At 36.3% G+C, this 23,024-nt stretch overlaps 1 protein-coding gene across 3 annotated transcripts in view; it reads right to left on the bottom strand.

Annotated features, from left to right (window-relative positions):
• Nucleotides 1–1,350: 1,350 nt before the first annotated feature.
• Cfap95 (cilia and flagella associated protein 95) overlaps nt 1,351–23,024 on the bottom strand; it is a 94,710-nt gene continuing 73,036 nt past the window's right edge. The window contains exon 5 of one of the 3 annotated variants that reach the window (XM_074052013.1): nt 1,351–2,948. In XM_074052013.1, coding sequence (XP_073908114.1) covers nt 2,760–2,948 — 189 coding nt within the window. In that variant the 3' untranslated portion in view covers nt 1,351–2,759. The remainder of the gene's footprint in view (nt 2,949–23,024) is intronic. The other 2 variants (XM_020179474.2, XM_074052012.1) reach the window with 2 other exon arrangements.

The raw sequence follows: 23,024 nt of genomic DNA, 5'->3' as shown, positions 1-23,024 counted from the left end.
TGTTATATACTAAGAAAAATGTATAAAAATAATAATAAGTGATTTTATGAAAAAAGATCTAGGTTTCAGAGAAACATTTACAGTTCATTAGGTCCTGACATTCACTCATTCACTCACTGAATGCAATTGAATACTGAGCCAGGGGAAAGCCCTGCTGCAATCTTCATTTCAAAGCATAATTTCCCTGACTAGTTTAAATACAGTCTCTCTTATTTCATTATCTGCTAGTCCACAGCAAAACTGATTTCTAAGTAGGTCCCTCAGAGCAGATCTAGATCATTGCATAGAATTTCTGCCCAAGTAAGTGAATTTTATTTTCTAGGTACCAGCAGAGTTCACAGGTAATGATGTGGCCATTAAAACATTTTGCTCACAGGAAGGAATTGTCAAATGATGAATAACTGGACATTCATACATGCATATTTCAAACAGCTGCTCACACCAGATATGTTAATGAATGTTAGGAATGACTAAAGTTGAATTTCTAGTCTGTGGAACAAAAAGTAACTCTAGGGAGGTAACCACTAGACTAGCCACTATATAAAGAATTAATACCACATAAACAGGGCTGGGGGCATGGCTCAGGTGGTAGTATGCCTGCCTAATAAGTGTGAAGTCCTGAGGTCAAACCCCAGTTCCACCAAAAAATACTACATAAACGACATACTTTTATGTCTGTGTAATATATATGCATATATAGCATACATATACATATTTGTATATTACACAGACACATACTTTAAAACAGCAAGAATTAATAGCAAAATTCTGCTGGTGAACACTTATCTGGCATATCACATTTTCTTTCTTAATGATCATATTTTCTTTATTAACCACCAATACCCTCCCCATAAAGCTTATATTTCTTCTCATATTTTGTTAACCAATGGCTGACAGTGCTCAATTAGAATTTATCATGAAATGCTATTTCATGAGTTTATTTTTGAAGAAAAATCATGATAGTAAATGAAGCCTAGGTTGGCCAAATAAATAATCTCATGCTCAGAAGATATAGAAGTTCAAATGTACCTCAAAATCAACCAGAATCTGCTATTTATAAAACTCTCTGCACTACTACTATGAATTAGATCACGTCCTCCCCAAATTCATATCTGGAGCCCTAGCCCTCAGAGTGACTGTCTGGAGATAGGCTCTTTAAGGTAATTAAGGTTAAGTGAGGTCATGACGGTGGGACCTAACCTAATGAAACTGCGGCCTCCTAAAATGAAGAAGAGAAGCCAAGTGTGGTGGGAGGCTGAAGCAGGAGAATTGTGAGTTCAAAGTCAGCCTGACTACACAGTGAAACCCTTCCTCAAGAAATAAAGAGAAGATAAAAAGATCTCTCCCACCCCACCCCTCTCCCATAAATGCCGCCACCATGATGTGGTCACAGAGTCTCCCCCAACTGCCCCCTCCACAGTGGCCATCTTTGCCATGATGTGGGGATTACAGACACATGATCTGCATATCTTGCTATCCCCAGGGGATAATTGTAATTAACTCGTGTCTAAAAGATCTGAGAGTACTTTAAATTGATATCGTTTTTACATGTGTTGCTTTTCACATATTAGTCTGCCAAAGATTGGGCAAAACAGTGAAACACCAGGAAGAGAGCCCTTGCCAGCATCCAAATCCTTAGATATTTCAGCCTCCCAAACTGGGAAAACATAAATTTCTGTTGTTGAGTCACTCTGTCTATGGCATTTTATTATGGAAGACCCAGCTAAATAATACAGCAATTTACCCAAACCTCCCTGTTTGCTCATCTGAATTACAGGAAGGTGAGTTGAAATAATTGCTAAGAAGTCTTCCAAATCTAACTCAGACCTCTAAGATTTCAGTAAAAGGTTATACTAAAAGATTTTATCTGGAATAAGAAAAACTCACACTGAATAAAAACAGTGCAAGTAGCTACCAGAGATAAATCAAAGGCTAAAGATACCACCCCCCCACACACACACAACACACACACAAATATTCAACATTATTATGGGGACAGTGTTGCACAAACTTTGGTTCTTTGAGTTATATGTTAAATCTGAGTATCACCTACATTTTTTTTCACTTAAAACATGTTTATAAAGTGGAGAGTAGGACAGTGGTCATAAGACTAGGAGGGGAAAAGGGACAGACAAGCTGGATAGCAATACTGAAACACAGTTACAAAGGAGAAATAAGTTCTAGTGTTCTACAGTACTTGGTAGCATGACTATACTTACAATGATTTATTATATATTTCAAAACATCTGGAAGAGAGAATTTTGAATGTTTCAATGCAAAGAAATGATACATCCTTGAAGTGGTGGAACTGCTAACTACCTACTTTGGTCATTATACATTGTATACTTGTATCAAAACATCATGTTATACAACATAAATATGCACAATAATGTGCTGGTTAATTTTTAATGGAAAAAATTGCCTTTAAATATAATTTAAACTGGCTAATTTTTTAAAAAATCAGCTACAGGCTAAGAAACCAGAATCTTGACTGGACTGATTTTATCCATTTTTTTCCTAACTATAAAAGAAATGTATATTGTAAAGTAAAATAGAATTATGCTGGCATACCCTCAATGGCATATTAAACTTTGGAAAGTACTTTTGTGGTAGCTTACAAAAATAAGAATATAAATACTGGCCTACCACATAAGATGCTGTGTTTAAAGGACCTCCTTTCATTGCATTTATTAAGAGAGGAAATCATCAGCAGTTACATCCATCATTCTTTCATTGACCAGAGACTCTGATCCCATACATTATTGTAAAAAGGGAACAATGGGACTACCAGCCAATGAGAAGACTTTTTGTTTTGCGTCTGAATTAGCATAAACCCCACTCTCATCATGCCAAGTGTTGATGCCATATCTCTTGGAGCCATCCAGATCGGTGAACTGAGAACGGCATTTTCTGTGGACTATGGAGTAATCATCTTGACAGGGATAACCCTATAGGGAGAAAAAAAGAGAAATAATACTGAATGACAAAATCCATACAAAGTACTGCTCTCCACTAGTTGATCTTAACGTATCATTCTTATGATTAAAGGTAAATTTTCAGCTACTGATAATTTGACTTCTCAACAAATGTCTCAATGAGAAAAAGATAGCTATTGTATTTATAAGTATTTCAAATCCTGAAAGAAGAATCTAGCTCATGGTTGTTTTATTTATAAAACTAAATAGCTAAATTATTATAAATGTAAGTTTTTTTTTCTAATCCTTAGGTACACAGCATAGAAAGTAATTTAAATGTTATATGATCATAAGAAACAGAATTTAACTACCAGTCAACACCCTTTTGTTGCTGTTGCTAATATATTATAATCATTACAAACAACAATATTTTGGCTTACATCTATAATAATTCCTATCAAGTCATACTTCCCACAACAATGGTAAATGCCAAGTTCTAAGATTCATTCCTATGAGAAATTCACCACAAAATAACCCATTATAGTTTAAAATGTTTATTCTTAGGTCACTTCATAAAAGCTTCATTGTAACAAAGTAAAACATTTTCACTGGCCATTTCCCAAAGGAAATATTGATTCTTTCAGATTACACTAGGGGTGATGGTAGATATGGAACATAAAACCTATGAACTGATTATCTAATTCCTTCTTTAAATTGTTTCTAATTTTAAAGCACTAGGACAATATTGAAATGAAATCACCAGAGCTATAAAACAATGAATGGACACCAAAGTAGCTCTAATCTCAGACTGGTTTTGTTGAAAATAATTGAATTTTTTAACCATATGTTTAACCATAATAGTGTCCATTTATCTCCTGAGTGCCCATTATGGGTACAGTACTTCAATGTTTATATCTTTTAGTTCATAATTGGACTCTGAGGTACAAATTATCACTACCACTTTACACATAAGAAAAGAAAATTTAGGGGGTGGGGGCGGGGGGAGAAATGAACCAAGCCTTGTATACACATATGAATAATAAAAGAAAAATGAAAAAAAAAAAAAAAAGAAAAGAAAATTTGCCTAAAATCTCAGCAGGAGAGAATTTAAAGAAAGCTAATGAAAAGGTACTACAAAGTAGGTTTGTGTCATTATTCCTCCATAAACTTTCAAGAATTAAGAAATGAAAAGAAGTATAAACTATGAAATCATAAACTTACATAATATCCATGACATTATTCTATATAGTTTGGACTTTTTCTTTTGTCATTGGGGGGTTTGTTTTGGGTCTTTTTGTTGGTTGGTTGGTTGGTTGGTTGAATTGATAGTTTGGATGGATGGTTGGTTGATTGGATGGTCAGTCCATTAAAGTCAGGTACTTTAAATGACATTTGAACATCATTGGCCCAAACTGTGCCCTCAGAGGGAGGCAAGTTTTTCTCATTTCCATCTTTACTGCAGTCCAACTACAGACTATTTCAAAAACAAGGTCATTATGTTCCTTTAGCATCTCATAGATAGAAGGGAGGGTAATTTATGAGGTAAATGAAAAGTCAAAATGTTACATCTTAGGAAAATGGTTCTGGCCACATAACTATTAAAGACTACAAATAGAAAGGAGTGGATTTTAGAAATGTCAGAAGAACTGGCTCTCAATAACTCACTTGTCATCAATTGATGGATGGATAAACAAGTGTGGTTTATAAAGTGAAGTATTATTTGGCACCAAGAGAAATAAAATATTGATAGATGCTACAACATGGATGAACCTTGGAAACATTTTTCTAAGTGAAAGAGCTAAATCAAAGCACCACATATTATATGAGCCCATATAAGAAATGTCCAGAGCAGGCAAGTCCACAGAGACAGAAAAGTAGATGAGTAGTTGCCAGGGAGGTGGGAGGATGAGGAAGATTGGGGAGAGACTGTTAATGGTATGACAAAAATATTTGAAAATTGATTGTGGTGATGATTTACAGCCCTATGATATATTAAAACAGTAAATTGTACACTTAAAAAGGGTGAATTTTATGGCATGTGGAATTTTATGGTGCAAATAATCTCAATAAAGTTGTTATTTAAAAAAACAAAAAGAATGAAAGCATTGAAGGGAGCAATTCTTCAGTTAGGAAAACTAGTTAAGAGTCTGTTGCATGTTAACAACCATTAAACTAAGTGCCTCTCATCAGTGATATATCATCAGTAAAGCAGTTCTAAAAACAAAATAAACAAAAAAGCCAATGGGTAACATTTGCCAGTTTCAGTTGATATAAACACTCCTGCTACTGCTGACTTCATGTCACCACAGTGAAATCATTGACCAATGACTTACAAAGCCAGGAGTTTAATCAGATCACTCAAACTGTTAAGAAAGAGCTAGCTCCAGGTCACCCTGAGTCCAATTCTCTCATTTCCCAAGGAGCAGTTGCCATAGAGTGACCCTAGTCCCAAGGATAGGGGAAGAATCTAATTTGTCTAAGCAAATCAGTGTATTTTCACCCCATTGTCAAAAACAGTGAGGGGCTCAGTATTTGGCATGATGGTTTACTCTGTCAAACAGATTAAAGCCCAGGATTTTCATTCAATAGTTTGGGTAAAAGAAGCTCCCTTTCCACTACTGGACAAAAATATAGCATCTAGCCCAGACTGCTGTTGGCAACCCTCCTACAACTTGTCTAGCATGAAACGAACACGTAAAATGAAGACTTGAGAGTCAATAAGGAACATGATGCATTGTTATATTGATGGTTTCCTGAAGGCTGACATTTTTTTTTTAAAGTGTAAGCCAACCAATTGCTTTTATTGCTAAATTCAGTTTGAGCTGGGCTTTGTGCATCTTACTAAAAGTATTCTAACATACACCTGAATAGCATGCAATACTGGAATAGTGAGGCACTTAGAGTCAGAGCAAGGAAATGAGTCAAAACCAAGGGAGCAGAGTATGTCTTAAAAAGTCAGAGTGCAGGCAAACAGAAAACTTGTGATGTACCAGGACTCAGAAGGATACAATATGGAACAGACAAACAAGTTAGGTATTTAAAAATTAGCATAAATTACTAGCAATCTGGAGGATACAGTTTATCATTAGAAAGCACATCAAGTATGCTTTTCAAAGTTTGATACAAAAGCCTGAAATGGAATTTTAAAAAAAAGGAAGTACCCAAGAACACCCTTAAAGGACCTTAACAATGACTTCAGCTCGGATGATGAGAGTCCTGGATAAGCAAGAAATTTGGAGTACCACTCAAAGCAATATAGGAGGACAGTAATTTAAAATTATTAATGCATTTCCCCTTCAGTATATGTAACCATTTATTTGCCTAAGAAGAGATTAAAATTTGTTTCAGAAAAATGCCAGCCAAGAGCAAAGTAATGTCAGCTTCCAATTCGCAAAATAGGGGGTTTTTTTCAGCAGGATAATAGCCTCATAATCCAACACACAGAATTGAGGACTTCAGAATATCAACGATCAAATGCCAGATCATGGAGTGCTCCAAATGTGTAGAGAAAATAGCTTTTAGTCTGAAGGTTTAGAAAAGAGTTGGGGACAGAAGGAAGATGGGGAAGACTCTGGGGAATCAAAGGAAGGGAAAACTAAGGGAAGGGGAAAGCACGACAGTAGAAAGAGCCAACCTATTTCCCACTTTTCCTGTCCCTTGCATTAGTCTGGCAGAGTCCCTTTGTTTTGGCAGAGACGAATGCATCAGTAAATGAGAATAATAGCAAAAAGACACAGGGGGTCTTCTGGCCCCAATCCAGTGGAGAACCCTTGAAGCAGACTGCCTTTCATTTGTCTAGAGTGGTCAGACAGAAGTAGCCTCCAAGATTCATCTATCCTGAGCTGCTTATCTGTGGCATAAACACAATCCAGCAGTAGCTGCAAGTCTTCAGAAAGGGGGTATTAATAGGGACTGCAGAGCTGATCATTGGAGCCAGGGCTGACTGGAGTCACAGATGGCTTCTGTGGGGTCTATAGTATCAATGGGAAGGGGAAAGAAGATCAATTACTCCAGCAAGGAAAAGAGCACCAGATAGACCAGGGCATCACACCAGAGACTGGAACAGGCAGAGACCTATATGTAAACCCCACTCTTACTCCCCAGCATCAGGATGCTGAGTCATATTCCTCTCACCATAAGCTAGACCCCTCTTAGGGAGAGCAGCCATTACTATTGCTGCCTAACAAGTCTCCCACAGATAGTAGTATACAACAGTAGCCATTTTATTATGCCTCCAGATTCTTTGGATGGGACATGCCAAGACAGCATCTCTCTACTCCATAATATCTAGGGTCTCAATTGGGACAACTTGAAAATTAGGGGTGACTTGAGGGCTAGGGTCCGGAAACCTTATTCCAACTGGTAGTGGAGGTTGGCTGTTTGCTGGGATCTCAGCTGGGCTATTGGCTACAAAGGCCCTCTCCGTGTGCTTGCTTAGGCTTTGTAACAACATGGTAACTAAATTCTGACAATGAGCATGCCACAAAATAAACCAAGGAGGAAGGAGTGTGGCTTTTTATGACCTCGCTTCAAAAGTCCCATAGCGTCACTGTCACCATAGACACAGTTCAGCCAGAATCTAGGACAGGTAGGATAAACTCTGCTTCTCAGTGAAAGAGTATCAAAATCACATTCTAAGAGCAATGGTATGGACAGGAACACAATTTTTTATATTTATTTTTGAAAAGCAATTTTTTCTCTTTTTTTCAGGGAGAAGAGTAGGATGTTTCAAGGTCCCCAAGACCATTTCTAAGACTGACAATTTTCTAGAAGAACTCACAGTTGTATACTCATGGATCTGATTTATTACAGCAAAAGGATACAAAGCAAAATCAGCAAAGAGAAAAGGTGAATGAGCTAAAGTCTAGAGGAAAGCAGATGCAAACCTCCAAAAGTACTCTCCCAATGGAGTCAGTGAGTTGTGACACACTCCCTACCAGGGAAGCTCATTAGGACTCTGTGCCCAGGGCTTTTATTGTAGATTGGTCACATATACATCCTTCACCTGGTATGTACCAAAATTTCAGACTCCCAAAAGGAAAACAGATACTTGACATAAACTATATTGCTTGCACAAGCAATTCAGGCACAGTGAGCTGTTCTAATTAGGGAAGTGTTATTCTGAAAGCCAACTTTCTAGATGCCAGCCAATGGCCAACCCTGCAATCAGGCTTTTTAAAGGATAGTAGTCTCAGCTCTGCTCTGTTAGCTCTTTATTGCACACAGGAGCTGGTAGACTGTCTTTAAGAAAGTGATAGATTAAACACTTCCTATAGGAACTATTTAAATTATGAGATCTAATCAGGCTTTCACTGGATAGAAGAGCTAGTGTTTTCTCACTGGTGGTGGGCTTGGGAGGAAGGCCAGTTATCAGTTAGCTCCACTTTCTCTGTACCCTCGAGTTCCAGATAGTTGTTCCATGTTTAGCATATAACAACTATATTGTATGTTTAACATACAACCCTAATATATTTGGGTTCAAGATTTCTTTTTTTCTTTTTTTGCAGTACTGGGATTTAAATTCAGGGCCTCGTACTTGCTAGGCAGGAGGTCCACCACTTGAGCCACTCCACCAGCCCTTGATATTTCTTTAGCAGGAACAGAGAAGCGTTCAGAAACTATTTATAGAAGCAGGTCTGAATTCCCATACATTGGCTGGACCGCTATTTGGTGCCACTCAGATTCTGGTTTCTAACTAAGTTTACTTAAGGTAGGACAAGTATTTTCAAGATTTTTTTGAACCTTTCCAGTAGGTAAGGGTAACTGGAAGAATTAGTGATATGCAATGCATTGGCATTAGTGCACAAAAGGATTATGCAGAATCAGAGTGGAAAAGACATTTCACAGGAAGAATTTTATGTAGCTTGCTGGGGGTGAAGAACAAACATGATTCATAGCTTCAAATCTGGATGACTGGGAGACTTTTAGCACCACTAAAAGAAAAAGAAATGGAGATGGGAGAGAACTTCTTTTTGGGGGGAACGGTGAGTCACATTTTGGACATTTTTTAACTTGAAATGCATCAGTATGAATTGTTTATTTGAAAGGTGGTGCTATGGGACAGATGGCCTGGAGAGAAGTCAGTGCCCTATGCACAGCAGTGATCATTGGCAAGGAAAAAATAGCTATAAAGAATATCATTGGGTCCATGGATGGTATTCACATATGGACTGTGGATTATGTAATTGTACTCTATCAGTTTTCCAAAGGTTGAAAAGTGCAGTATAGCTATGTGTGCTTGCTATTCAGAAACTCACATTGATACATGTTTTTCTCCTCTTTTCAGGGAGAAGAGTAGGATTTATCAGGGTCCCCAAGACTACCCAAGTGGGTCCACCACTGAGGGGCATGGTTCTCCTACCCACTCTCTCATAGGGCAAACAACTAGTGACTCTGACAAAGATTATTGTGCAATTCTTAAGAGTTTCTTATAAGACTGAAGTTACATGACAATAAGAAGTTGCACCCCTGGAATGGTGGGTTCAGAGCCATAGGGGTGGATGAACTCTCTGAGATTTGCAAAATGGGAAGAACAGTGTTCTTTCACCCAAATGTTGGGGACATTCATGATTGGGTCCATAAAAAAGCCATGAAGAACAGAGAAGGGGAGGTCAGGAGAGAATGCTGCAAAGTCTCAGGTCCTAGAGGGCCAGGGAGGTTGAAGAATGCAGTGGGGCCAATAATGCTAACTTCCAAAGAAGTGTGACAGAGAGCAAGACCTGACAAAACACAACAGTGTAAATCAATCTCTAGTCACATTGGTGTATGCTGTTTCAGAAAAGGGCTGAGGAAATTCAATAAAACATGCTGGGGAAAGGTGGAAAAGAAAGAAAAGCTGAGGGCAAAAGAGGCCATGTGGAAATAGGAATCACTGACGTTGCAGCAAGAGAATCATTCAGGGGAAAGCACCTTAAGAAAATGGTTTACAAGGCTTTCTTCTTCCTTTCCTTCTCTTTTACCCTCTTCTTCTTTTTCTTTAATAGATCACAGTAAAGGAGGCTAGGATTTTATAGCAAGGTCCTCTTTGTGAGTAGGTTTTCTAGTCAACCTTCTCTCATCATGAAGGACAAATAGGACATTGGTGTTATCACTTACATTAGTAAAATAGATCAAAGTATCTCTAAGTGAACAGCTCTTAGATGCTTCCCCACCCTCCCTACTGCCTCTTGGTCATGACACTCTAATGCTAAGCACCATTTTCCCCTCCACATTTTTTTCAGAACAAAATGCTACTTATGCTTCTTAGCCAACTGTTTACCCAATCCTCACCCAAATTTTCTCAATGTTCTAGTAGGCTGTTACTTGGTTATACTTATTCCTACTGGACTTCACCATATTTCAGTAGTACCTTTCTATTTTTGATAGTTTTATTTTTCAAGGTCATTTTCAGCTTTAGACCTGCCTTCTGGGACATCAGTAACTGTGCCTAATTTAGTAAAATAAGATAATTTAAAAGCATAGCTTCAATCCCTCTATCCAGTTCATCCATAAAAATGCATAATGGGTTATATTTCCTGGCCAACTCAGTCACTATGAACTAACTTTGTGTCTACCTTTAAAGATAGCCATTAGCCACCTGGCATTAGTACAGCAAAGACCATCCTTCCCTATCATCTATAAGAATGCTCATTTGGGGTAATCCATTTATGCTTAAAAGGAATTTGAAGTAGCTAACTTATTTGTGTGAATGTCACATTGGATGAAATGAAATTAGACGTAAAAGTAGATTGCAGTGATATTTTCTTTCATTATTTTCAGTATACATCATGTATAAAGACTTTACTACTTATATGCATTTGGCTGAAGACCTTTCTTCTAACAACCTTTCTTCCAGTTGTCTTCTAAGCACACATACAGCATGGGAAGAAAAGAACAATTCCACTAGAGCAGAATCTACTTTGTCTATCCTGGGTGCCACTCGGCAACAGATCTCACTTATTTCCTTCACTTAAACTTCAGGTCACTTTAATGACTACTGGGTATTTTTTCTCATGATGATTACATTACAAACATAAGATTAATTTGCAGGTGTAACAATATTAAATATGTAACTACTGGTATACATTTTTGTTATATATTTAAGAAATATTTACTACCCATTTTTATTTAATAAAATGTTATGAAGGAAAAAAGCACTTATAGTACACATTTTATACATTTTATCCAACTGTAGGAAAACAGTCTTGGAAAGTATAAAGAAGTTTAGGCTGTGGATATAAGCATGAGAGCCTATATGGCTAATGAATTCTGGTCAATATTAATAAGGTTTTATTACAAAGAAAAATATGGAGATCTGTGTGAATAGACACTTCACAAAATAAGCTGACTTTTAAAAATTTACTATCACACAAATCTTAGTTATGGCCAGCAGCAAAAAAAAAGTACACTATTTTAGCTACTGACACTTTTTTCTTTCTAACATAAATTTTGATTAGTCTTATCATTTCACTAGTATAAAACAAATATTTTTCTTATTCTTTAGTCTATATTATGTGAGGACACTTACCTCTGTCACTGAATTATAATGTCATGGTATAATGAGATACATGTAATTTTGAGGTCCAAGGTGCTCAAATTTTAAAAATGTTTTTTCTCTTTACAAAAGTCAAATATGCTTACTATAGAAATTAAACACAATCAAAAAGAAGAAAATAAAATCCTTTGTAATCCTAAATTCTCTGAAGCAGAACTGATCTTTACAACCAAATCCAGAAACAAAAGGTAGATTGTGGTTGCTTACTTTAAGGCAACCAGGTAAGGCAATGATAAAGTTTCAAGAGAAAAAACTGAAAGGACATGGCACTAAAAATTACTTGAGAATCCAAGTTTCCTGCAAAGTGAGACCACAGTTTCTCTATGGCTGGTGATTCGCCAAATGAACAGGGAGTTAAAATATTTATTTCCTAATTTTCAAGTAAGCTTGAATTAAATGCCAAAAAGGTTACTTGGTCACAAAATAAATAACTTTTTCATGGGACAACATCAATGGAATAGAGTCAAATCAAATAGAATTTTAGGGTGAGGGAGCTTGTGAGAATCAATCTGTTTATATCAGTTGGGGAACTCCAGAGAAACAGAACCAAGGAGAAAGAGACAGACAAACAGAGAGAGATAGAAAAAGTGAGAGAGTGACAGAGAGAGAAAAAGAGACAGAGACAGAGAGAGACAGAGTCAGAGAGACAGGCAAAGGGGCATTAAAGAACCAGCCCATGTGTTACATAAATCCCCTGGGCAGGTTGGCAGGCTAGAAATAGGCAGCATTTCTATGCTATACTTTTGAGGCAGAATTCTTTTTTGTTCTGGAAACCTGGTTTTTGCTCTTACAGCTGTCAACTGATTAGATGAGGCCTACCCACATTATGAAGGATAATCTCCTTTACCTAAAATCAACTGATTATAAGTATTAGTAACATTTGCAAGACACTTTTTTCTTCTCTTTTTCATTACTGTATTTTAATTGCACGAAGGAGTTTCATTGTGATACTTCTTCTTTTTTCTTTTTTTTTTTTTTTGGTGGGACTAGGGTCTGAATTTAGGGCTTCATGTTTTCAAAACAAGTGCTCTACCTCTTGAGCCACACCTCCAGTCCATTTTGCTCTGGTTATTTTTTTAGAAACAGGGACTAATGAATTATTTGCCCGGCCTATCCTCAAAGCACAATCCTTCCAATCTCAGCTTCCCAAGTAGCTAGGATTACAGGTGCAAGTCACCAGCACACAGTTCGTTGTGATATTCCGTACATGCATATGATGTATTTTGATCAAATTCATCCCCTCTTTACACTTTCTTATTCCCTCTCTCCCCTTTCCTGAGCAATTTATAACAGGCTTCATTGCTCTATTCTCATTCATGCATATGAATATTTTAATCATATTCACCCTCTTTTACCCTCCCATCTCCCATTGGTTTCTACTCCCAACCCATGTCATTCTTGCTTTGACACTCATACTATTCTTTTTCTTTAATGTCTAGATTCCACATAAGAGGGAGAACATGTGATTTGTCTTTCTCAGTCTGGCTTATTTCACTTAACAAGATTTCCAGTTCCATCCATTTTCCTGCAAACATAATTTCATTCTTCTTAATGGGTGAATTATATTCCATTGTGTACATATATCACATTTTCTGTACTCATTCATCAGCTGAAGGACACCTAGGATAATTCCATAGTGAATAGTGCTGCTATAAACGTGGGTGTGCAGATTTACATTCCTTCAGATGTACGCCCAAGAGTGGTAAATCAGGATCATATGAGAGTTCTATTTTCTATTTCTTAAGGAATCTCCATACTGACTTCCATAGAGGCTGCACAAATTTACATTCCCACCAACAAAGTATAAGTTTCCTGTATCTCTGCATCCTTACCAACATTTGCTGTTGTTTGTTTTCATGATGATTGCCATTCTGCCTGGGGTGGAATGCAATCTCAGTATCATTTTGATTTGCATCTCCTTTACGGCTGAGGATGTTGACATTTCTCCAGGTATTTATTAGCCATTTGTACTTCTTTTGAGGACTGTCTGGTTCAATTCATTTGTCCATTTATTTATTGGATTGTTTGTTCTTTTGCTATTTAATTTTTACAGCTATTTATATATTTTGGATATTAACCCTTTATCCAATGAATAGCTAGCAAACATTTTCTCCCATTCTGTGGGCTGCCTCTTGATTCTGAAAATTGTTTCCTTTGTAGTGCAGAAATTTTATAATTTTATGCAGTCTCATTTGTTAATTCTGCAATTTACTTTCATTATAACATCTAGACTAGTATTTGTATAAACTGTACATCATAGCCAAACCAGATTGACATAAAATTAACCATCATACAGAATAACCAACTAAACTTCAAGTGAGGAAACCAAGGCCTACAAAGGTTGAGACTATAATTGAGTCATTTTGTACAGAGTGGCTCAAAGCATGGCAGCTGGAGTCAGATGGTTCACCTTGAACAGTTATCTGCTGTATTGTTACTAATATTTAACCTCTCTTAGACACAGGTTCCTCAATATATAACTATAATTGGGATGGTTAGGGCTGTTTCCAGTAGCACTGTTATGGATTACAAAATACTAGATACAGTCACATGACCCCTTCCTTTTTCTCTAATTCATTCCCCTGCCACCACCTTATTTGCATATTCTAAAATGCTCACTTATTTCATTTCAATGCATAGAAAGATAAATAAGCACATTAAGAAAATGGAAATCATTCCTTTATTAGCAGATATGAGTCAGTATACTAACAAGAAAAAATAGTACATATATTTAGATGTGGTACAAATAAAAGTAGCACTGAAAGAAAATTAATAAAGACATATTATGAAGCCTAGAATATTAACTAGTAAAATTTCACTCTTTTTTTCTTCCTTTGGCAGTACTGGGGTTTGAATTCAGGGACTCACACTTGCTAAGCAGGTGTTCTACCATTTAAGCCACACACTGCTAGCCCTTTTTTGTTTTAGTTATTTTTTGGATAGGGTCTTACTTCCCTTATACACTATGCTTCTGGCATAACAGTACCAAAACTACCACTTCCAGTTTGTTACTAAGTTTTCTCCTGGCTGCCTCTAAGTACAATGCTCCCAATCTCTGCATCCCAAATAAACAGGACTACAGACATGGGCCACTGTGCCTGGCCCCAAATTTCACTCTTAATTTCCAGATAAAAGTTTGTCAAAACCACTTTTATTTCAGACTCCAAAGCTTAGATATTGCTATTCCATACAGTCAGATTTACATTGCATAATTTCTCATGCTATTATTTTTTAAATAACTCAAAAAAAGGAAAATAAAAGGACTACTATATTACAAATGTCTATACTGAAATGATAACAGGGACACAACACAGAATGGAGCAAAGATATAATTCAAGGGTCTTAAAGAGAACTAATTCATCATTACAAGACTAATTTAGTTCAGAAAAGTGATGTTTTCTATAGAAGCCCTCCTGTTCCAGGTCACTTCTGTCCTAGCCCTCTTTGTATTTCAGCAAGTCATTCTTTCTTTTGTATTCTTTTCAAGGCCCCTGGTAAGCATTCTTTTTTAGGAATCAGAAAACTATAGACAATTCCAGGTTTTGCAGAGTTCCCTTGTCATGAATGAGGCAAATTTAAAAATAAAGGGCTCCTAGGGGTATTGCCTCAATATAACATCTTTCTCCAGCCAAGAAGCCTTGTGGTCTGAGTGACACTCAAAGTATTTACCAGCCAATCTGATTGAGCAAGTCCTAGAGATCCCTGGTCAGCCAGGTACTGACCTGGCTTCTAGGAGGCCCAGGCTAGCCAATGTAGACATCAGACACAAGCACAGTGTCTAGAGCCCACACTGTGAAAATGCTTCAATTTCTTTTAAAAATCAGAATTTAAAAATGTCTATAATTATGTGAATGTATTTAATTCCACTGAATTACACACTAAAAAAAGTTAAAAAGGTAAATTTTGTTAATGTAATTTTGCCACAATAAAAAATGCATATTTTTTTAAAAAATAACAAAAACAAACTATATCAAGTAATAGAAACTCGTAATTAAGCTAAAAAATGATGCTGGTTATATAATATCCATAAACATCTCAGAGCCAGAACCAATGGTAGAATGACCTAAAATTCTCTGAAGAAGTTGCATTTACACTGGAGATCCTGCAGACTACTAGACCATGGTTATAGAGAGGTGGAATGTTATAGATCAAAACATGAAATTATATTGGTCTATCTTCATCCATAGTCATTGACTTTCAACCTTTGTATCTGACCTAAAATTCTCATGACTATTAGGTAAACCTCTTGGGATGTATTGCTAGACTTAGCAGACTTCTAGCCTCCACCAACCATAAAACAAAGAAGGCTATAGCATCTGAAACCTAGAGAAGAGATTTCCTTGCTCTGTTGTAGCCAATGTGTTTGGTTAATGCATTAACTTATGACCTTTTGTTTTATGACTATAAAAATTCACATAAATTCTTCTACAGTGAAGCACATTATTCGGGGTAACATGAATCCATGTTTCCAGGGCCATGGTCACTCTTGGTTGGATCAGAATAAACTATGTCTGATTTCCTCTGATTATATTTGTCTTTGTAACAAGATCTGTGTTTTGCATCAGTAGCAGCTATAAGATAGAAACTTTTGCTTAAAATAGAATACAAAAATCCAAAAACACTTCCCAGAAAACAAAAGTGACTACTGTGTTCTTTAGTTTTAAGTAATAACCCCCATTTACATATATTGGTAATAATTTTGGCAGGGTTAACAATAATGGGGTTGCATTATTTGGCCATAAAATACAACAACACAGACAAATGAGCAAGGATCAAAACAGTATAAAAAAGAAAAAAGAAGAGTTTTGTGTACAAAATTCAAATGAAAAATACAGCTTTAAAAATTTATTTCTTTAATAATCTTTAAATTTCTTCCATTGTTTCAAAGATGGTAGATTAGAAAGTTTGCTCCAAATGACTTCATGAATGAGTAACAAAGGAAACACTGTATTACAAAGACAGAAAGAGAAGAAGAGCATTGAGAATTACAAAAGAGGTGATGGGACAGCTGAAAAACTTAGCAAAACAGAAAGGTGAGACAGAGAAACACAGTCTGCAGATCCAACTCTGGCTTCCCACCCTTGACTGGCATTACCCCACATATACCAACAACCTACACACAAGGAACTACAAGAAACTCCAACTAGTTTTCTCTCTGAGTGGAGGTGGAAGCAAGGGGACATGCCCAGGGTTAGGCCCTGAGCATATGGGTGAATGATTAGCTTCTGACCTGTAGCTCCAGCTGAGAGGTAAGAAGCTGCACATCAATCCCTCCCCTACCAAGTCCTGCCTGAACATTGAGCCTACTTCAGTTGAAAGAATACAGATTGTGGAGAGTGGAGTATGAGAAGCCTATGAGAACTTGACATAAGCACAATTATGTCAAATAATCTGCAGGCTGAGTTGGCACAGCCCCAGCTGCAGAAGGGAGTGAGCACAGCTATACCCAATAATCTGCAGGCTGAGTTGGCACAGCCCCAGCCACAGAAGGGGGTGAGGGCAAGATGCAGCTCAGTTGTTTTTCCTAAGATGTTTATGTTCAGAAAGAAGCAATCACAGGTTCCTCCTGTTCCCAATAATTACAATGTCACACCCCCTGAGAACTGTTGCTCCCCTTCCTTCCTTATTTGCCACTGTATATAATAAACTTGCTGGAGGTAGACAAGACTGTTGTGTGTCTCCATCTGAGTGCCCAGCCCACCTAACCCCAGCTTTCTGCATGTTTGTCTTCCGTCTTTTGTCTTTTCTTAATCTTTCATTACTCCCAGTTAGGTTCATAGGACAACCTTGTGCAGATCACAAGACAGATGATTAAAACCTCAAATGATTTGGTTTTAGATGCACAAATTACAATGCAGAAACATAATAAATATGACAAAATAAGGCAACATGACTCCTCCAAGAATCAACAATTCCACAATAATAGACTCTAATGATAATAAAGTGGATGAAATTCCAAAGAATTCAAAACATTAATTATGAGAAAAATCAATGAAATTAAAAAGGACACAAACACCTGAATGAATTTAAGGAGACTACAAATAAAAAATGAATGAAAAAAGGAAGACAATATAGGAATTCAATATAAGTATAGAAGTCTGGGGAAGAAATCAAATTTAAATTAGAGAAGTGAAAAGTTCAACAAGTCAAATAGAAAAAAAACACAGTTGAAAGTCACATCAATAGACTGGATCAAGTTGAAGAAAGAATATCAGGGCTTGATGACAAGGTAGATGAATTAGAATATCAGTCAAAAATGAAGGAAACAATATAGGAAAGTATAAACAGAACAATTTAAAAGCTGTGGGACACCAATAAAATACCATACCTCTGAATCATGGGCATGGCAAAAGATGAGGTACAAGCCAAAGGCATGGAAAATATATTCAATAAAATAATAGCAGAAAATTTCCCAAATCTTGGAAAAGAGATAGTCATACAGGTACAGGAGGTTTTAGAACACCAAACAGACAAGACCAGAAAGAACTTTCTGCATCATATTATGGTGAAGATGCTGAGTTCTGTTTCTTTTTTGTAGAACAAAGAAAGACTACTGAAAGCTTCAAGACAGAAGTACCAAGTCACATATAAAGGCAAACCCATAGTAACAGCAGATTTCTCAACAGAAACTAGAAGCAAGGAGAATGTGGAATGATGCATTTAAATCCCTGAAACAAAATAACTTCTGACCTAGATTACTTCTAAATAATAGCAAAGGATAGCACAGCTATCCTTCTAAGTGAGGGAGAAATAAAAAATTTCCATGATAAATAAAAACTAAAAGAATTCACAACCTCCTAAGCCAGCACTGTAAAAGATACTTAAGGGAATCCTACAGACAGAAAGGAAGATAAACAAACACAACCATGAGACTATATGGAAGAATAAATCTCACTAGATGAGTAGATAAGCATATGAACATTAGGTAAGACTCAAACATTACAAAAACAACAAAATGACAGGAATTAGTATTTACCTCTCAATAATAACTCTTAATGTTAATGGTTTTAATTATCTAATTGAAAGACATAGACTATACTAAAAAAAAAAAAAAACACCTGTTGCATACAAGAACTGTATCATACTGGCAAAGATAAACACAGGATTAAAGTGAAAGGATGAAAAAAGATATTCCAAGCAAATGAACCCAAGCATGCAGGAGTGGCTTACAAAGCAGACTTAAAACCAAAATTGGTCAGAAGAGACAGAGATCACTTCATATTGTTAAAGGGAACAATCCATGAAGAAGTTATAACAATTGTAAACATACATGAACTGAACATCAGTATACCTACTTTCATTAAAATAAACACTATTGGACATAAAAGTACAGATTAGTCTCCAACATAACATAGTGTCTGAAGTCAATACTCCAATCTCTAAACAACAACAACAAAATCAACAAAGAAACTTCATAATTAAACAATTGTATAGATCAAATGTTCTTAACAGACATCTATAGAATATCCTACACAACAGCTTCAGATACACATTCTTTCTCAGCAACTCATGGAACTTTCTCCAAAACCATTACATCCCAGGAGACATCATGATCAAAATGATGTTCAGCATACATAAATCAAAAATGTAATGTACATGTAAACAAAAGCAAGGACAAAGATCGCATGATCATCTCAATAGAATACAGAAAAAGGCTTTGACAAAATCCAACATTCCTTCACAATAAAGACATGAAGACACTGAGAATAGAAAGTTTATGATACCTCAACACAATAAAGCCTGTATGTGACAGAACTATAACTTATAAGCAGAAATGAGACAAGAGTATCCACTATCACCACTCTTATTTAAAATAGTGGATACTTAGCCAGAGAGATAAGGCAAAAGAAAGAAATAAAAGGTATATAAATAGGAAAGGAGGATGTTGAATTATCCTTATTTGCAGATGATAGGATTCTATACTTAAAAGACTATAAAGATTCCACTAGAAGGCTCTTAGATCTGATAAATACTTTCAGCTAAACAGTAGTACATAAAATAAACATACAAAAAACAGTGGCTTCCAGCTGATGGAGTGGCCCAAGTGGTATAGCACCTGAGGCCCTGAGTTCAAACCCCTACCCCCCCCACACACACATGTGCACACACACACACACACATATACACACAAAAAGTAGCTTTTCTATATAACCATGAACTCACTAAAAGAGAAGTCAGGAAAGCAAACCCTTTTGCAATAGGATCAAAAATTTAATGAAACACATAGATATAAATTTAACCAAATATATTAAAGCCCTCTACAATGGAAAATATAAAGCACTAAGGAAAGAAATTATAGAAGATACTAGAAGACGGAAAGACCTCCATGTTCATGGATTGGCAGGATTAATAGCATGAAAATAACCATATTAATAAAAGCAATCTACAAATTCAAAGCAATCCCTATCAAAATTTCAATGTCATTTTTCAAAGAAATAGAAAAAATAATCCTAAAATTCTTATGAAAACACAAAAGACCTCAAAATAGTCAAAGCAATCCTGAGCTAAAAGAGTAATGCTGCAGATATTACAATACTTGATAACAGATTATACTACAGAGGCATAGTAACAAACACAGCATGGCACTAGCATTAAAAACAGGCACATAGACCAAAGAAATAGAAGACCCAGAAATAAACCCTCACAGCTACTGTCATCTGATTCTTGACAAAGGTGCCAAAAACATACATAGGAAAAAAAGGCAGCCTCTTTAACAGGTGGTGCTAGTGAAACTGGATATCCAAATGTAGAAGAGTAAAACTAGATCCCTGTCTCTCACTCTGTACAAAAAAATCAACACAAATTGGATCAAAGACACTAAGGTAAGACCTAAACTTTGAAACTACTAAAGGAAACCACTTTAGGATACAGGCACAAGCAAGGGCTTTGTGAATAGAACGTCAATAACTCAGGAAATAAAAGCAAGAATTGACAAATGGTATTGTATGGAATTTAAAAAGCTTCTGCATGGTAAAAGAAAGAACATAATGGAGGAAAATCTTACCCAGTTATTTATTCAACAGAGGGTTAATATGTAGAAAATACAAAGAACTCAAAAAAACACCCAAAACTAAATAATCCAATCAACAAATGGGCAAATGAACTGAACGGTTTTCAAATGAAGAAAATCAATGTTAAGCATCCTTAGCCATCAGGGAAATGTAAATCAAAACTACACTGAGAAAAAAAAAAAAACCTACACTGAGGTTCCATCTCATCCCAGTCAGGAAAGTTAACAAGAAAACAAGTAGCAACAAATGCTTGTGAGGACTGGGGGAAAGGACCCTTATTGACTGCTAGTAGGAATGGTAAATCAGTCCAACCACTTTGAAAATCAGTATGGAACTTCCTCAAAGAATTAAAAATAATATTGAGTGAAATGAGCCCAGCTTAGAAAGCCTGCCTAGCAAGCATGAAGCCCTGAGTTTACACCCCAGTATATACCCTCCCTAAAGGGGGGGGGTGCGGAAGGAGTGGGTCAATTAGTAGAGCACCTGTCTAGCATGCCAACTTTAAAACATGATTCTCTATTAAAAACATCCTCAGCTTCAACCTCTGAATGAATTAGGTGATGTAACAATGTTCTAGTTTAAAAACACTCATATGCCTGGAAAGACAATTTAAAAGGCAACTCTATTTAGGATAATAAAATGGTAGCTGTGTGACTAAGAAGACCCATTTAACCTCCAGGTGCTCCTGAAGTTCACTGATGGTTTGGTCATCTTACCCATGGTCTTTGGCTTTACTTTTCAGTTAAGCCCTTGGTTTTTGCTTGTTTGTTTTCTTTTCCTTTCTTTTTGAAACAAGATCGTTACATAGCCCAGGCTGGTCTCAAAACTCATAATCCTCCTGCCTCAATATTTCAAGTGTTGCCATTCCCTCTTGTAGGTTAATTTCCAACATTCATACTTTGGATGCAGCCAGCATTCTGATTTACCATTCCTTCTCAAGGCAGTGGGTTTGATCCACACTAGAAACATGCTTCTATGGCCATATCTGCCTTCTGTCATTCTCCAGAATTGTCCTACCTCTAAAACAATCAATTCTAATACACCGCCTTTGATCATGACCTCCTGTTCTAGTTCCCTCACTCTTCCATGACAGTCATATTTGTTCTTTTTTTTAAGCAAAATTTTCATTCCCTTGACCTTCAACTTCCTGAGTTTGCTAGTCCCTAACTGAACTAATTCTTTTCCTTACATATGCCAAGTCTGTTCTGTCAACTCTCCCATTATTCTCACATCACTTGTTCCTTGCCTCAAAGGCTCAGCTAGCCGTGGACCAGTCCTCTAATATGTCTTCTTTGGCACTTTTTCTCATTCTGGTTTTTTGGGGAATGGAGAAACTTTTAAGACATCTTTAATCAAAATTGAGATTAGCTGTTTTAATAAGCACCCAGTTTAAGAAGTGGAGGTCAGAAGAAGAGCTTGCAATTTTCTCCCTAAGAATCAACTTCATAGCTCCCCAATCCTCTGGTTTTCTGGGTCTGCATTTTGAGCTACTGTGTATAACCTATGTTCCCTTTACTTCCTGCCCCACTTTACGTAAGTATGAATTAAGCAAATGTAAGAGATCACAATATAATTGTAAAGTCCCAATTCATGCACATTTGAAGTAATAGGAACCCAAATGCACTCCAAGTCCTTCAAGAATTGCATAATGGCAATGAGAGTAGGCTGAAGGAATGGTGAAACTAACTTATGCTAAAGCCACCTGCTGAAGTTTCCAGCAAGTAAACAAATACTCTGCCAGTATTTTATGAATCATGCATTTGTTTATGCGCATGGTAGTTCCACTGTGAGAGTTCAATCACTACTCTATCGGGTTTTAACCATCCACTGTTACTATAATTTAAAATATTTTTTGTATCCTGTAACAATGTAATGCAAGCATGCATTAAACATGGGTATTTGAAGCAGTGCTAAAAAAAAAAAATGCCTCCCAACCAATTACTTTGCATTGAAGTTAGAAGTGAATGAACAAAACTCTGTAATAAATCCAAACAACTGCCATGGCATGCTGTGCTGTTGACATGGAAACAGGAAATGTGAAGGGTATTAGAAACAACAGTATTAAAACAAGAGTATGTAACACAGTGGCTACAGATTTATGTGCTCTAAGTAAATATCTCCTAATCTTTACACTTAATATTTAGTCCTTTGAATTTTGTGAGTTCTTAATTAGATATCTTATAATTTCCTTTCATTTAAATATATGGCCAAATCCGATGTAAAAAAGGATTGAAGTCCATCTTTTTATTTAAAAAGCTGACTTTTCTGACAGAAAAGCCCTTGCTAGAGTCATTTTCCAAGGGTTTGATTTTAAATGTTCCAGAAGGATCAAAACTGTAATGACAAAAGACTTAGAATAACCATGGTCTGAAATGCATTTTAAAATAATGTATTTGTTTCCTTGTGAGTTTTTGGATTATAAAATGATAATGCTCACTGTATTGGAAAATTCTAAAAAATCTAAAGATAAAGTCACCTAGTATCTCAATACTTAAATGGCAAGCATTTTGAGAGTTTCTCCAGGTCTTTAATTTTCTCTGTATTTTCACATGATTTAGATAAAAT

Source organism: Castor canadensis, chromosome 13 (assembly GCF_047511655.1).
Source record: "Castor canadensis chromosome 13, mCasCan1.hap1v2, whole genome shotgun sequence".
Taxonomy (NCBI): domain Eukaryota; kingdom Metazoa; phylum Chordata; class Mammalia; order Rodentia; family Castoridae; genus Castor; species Castor canadensis.
The sequence above is the reverse complement of the archived record's forward strand: the minus strand, read 5'-3'. Positions and strand labels throughout refer to the sequence as shown.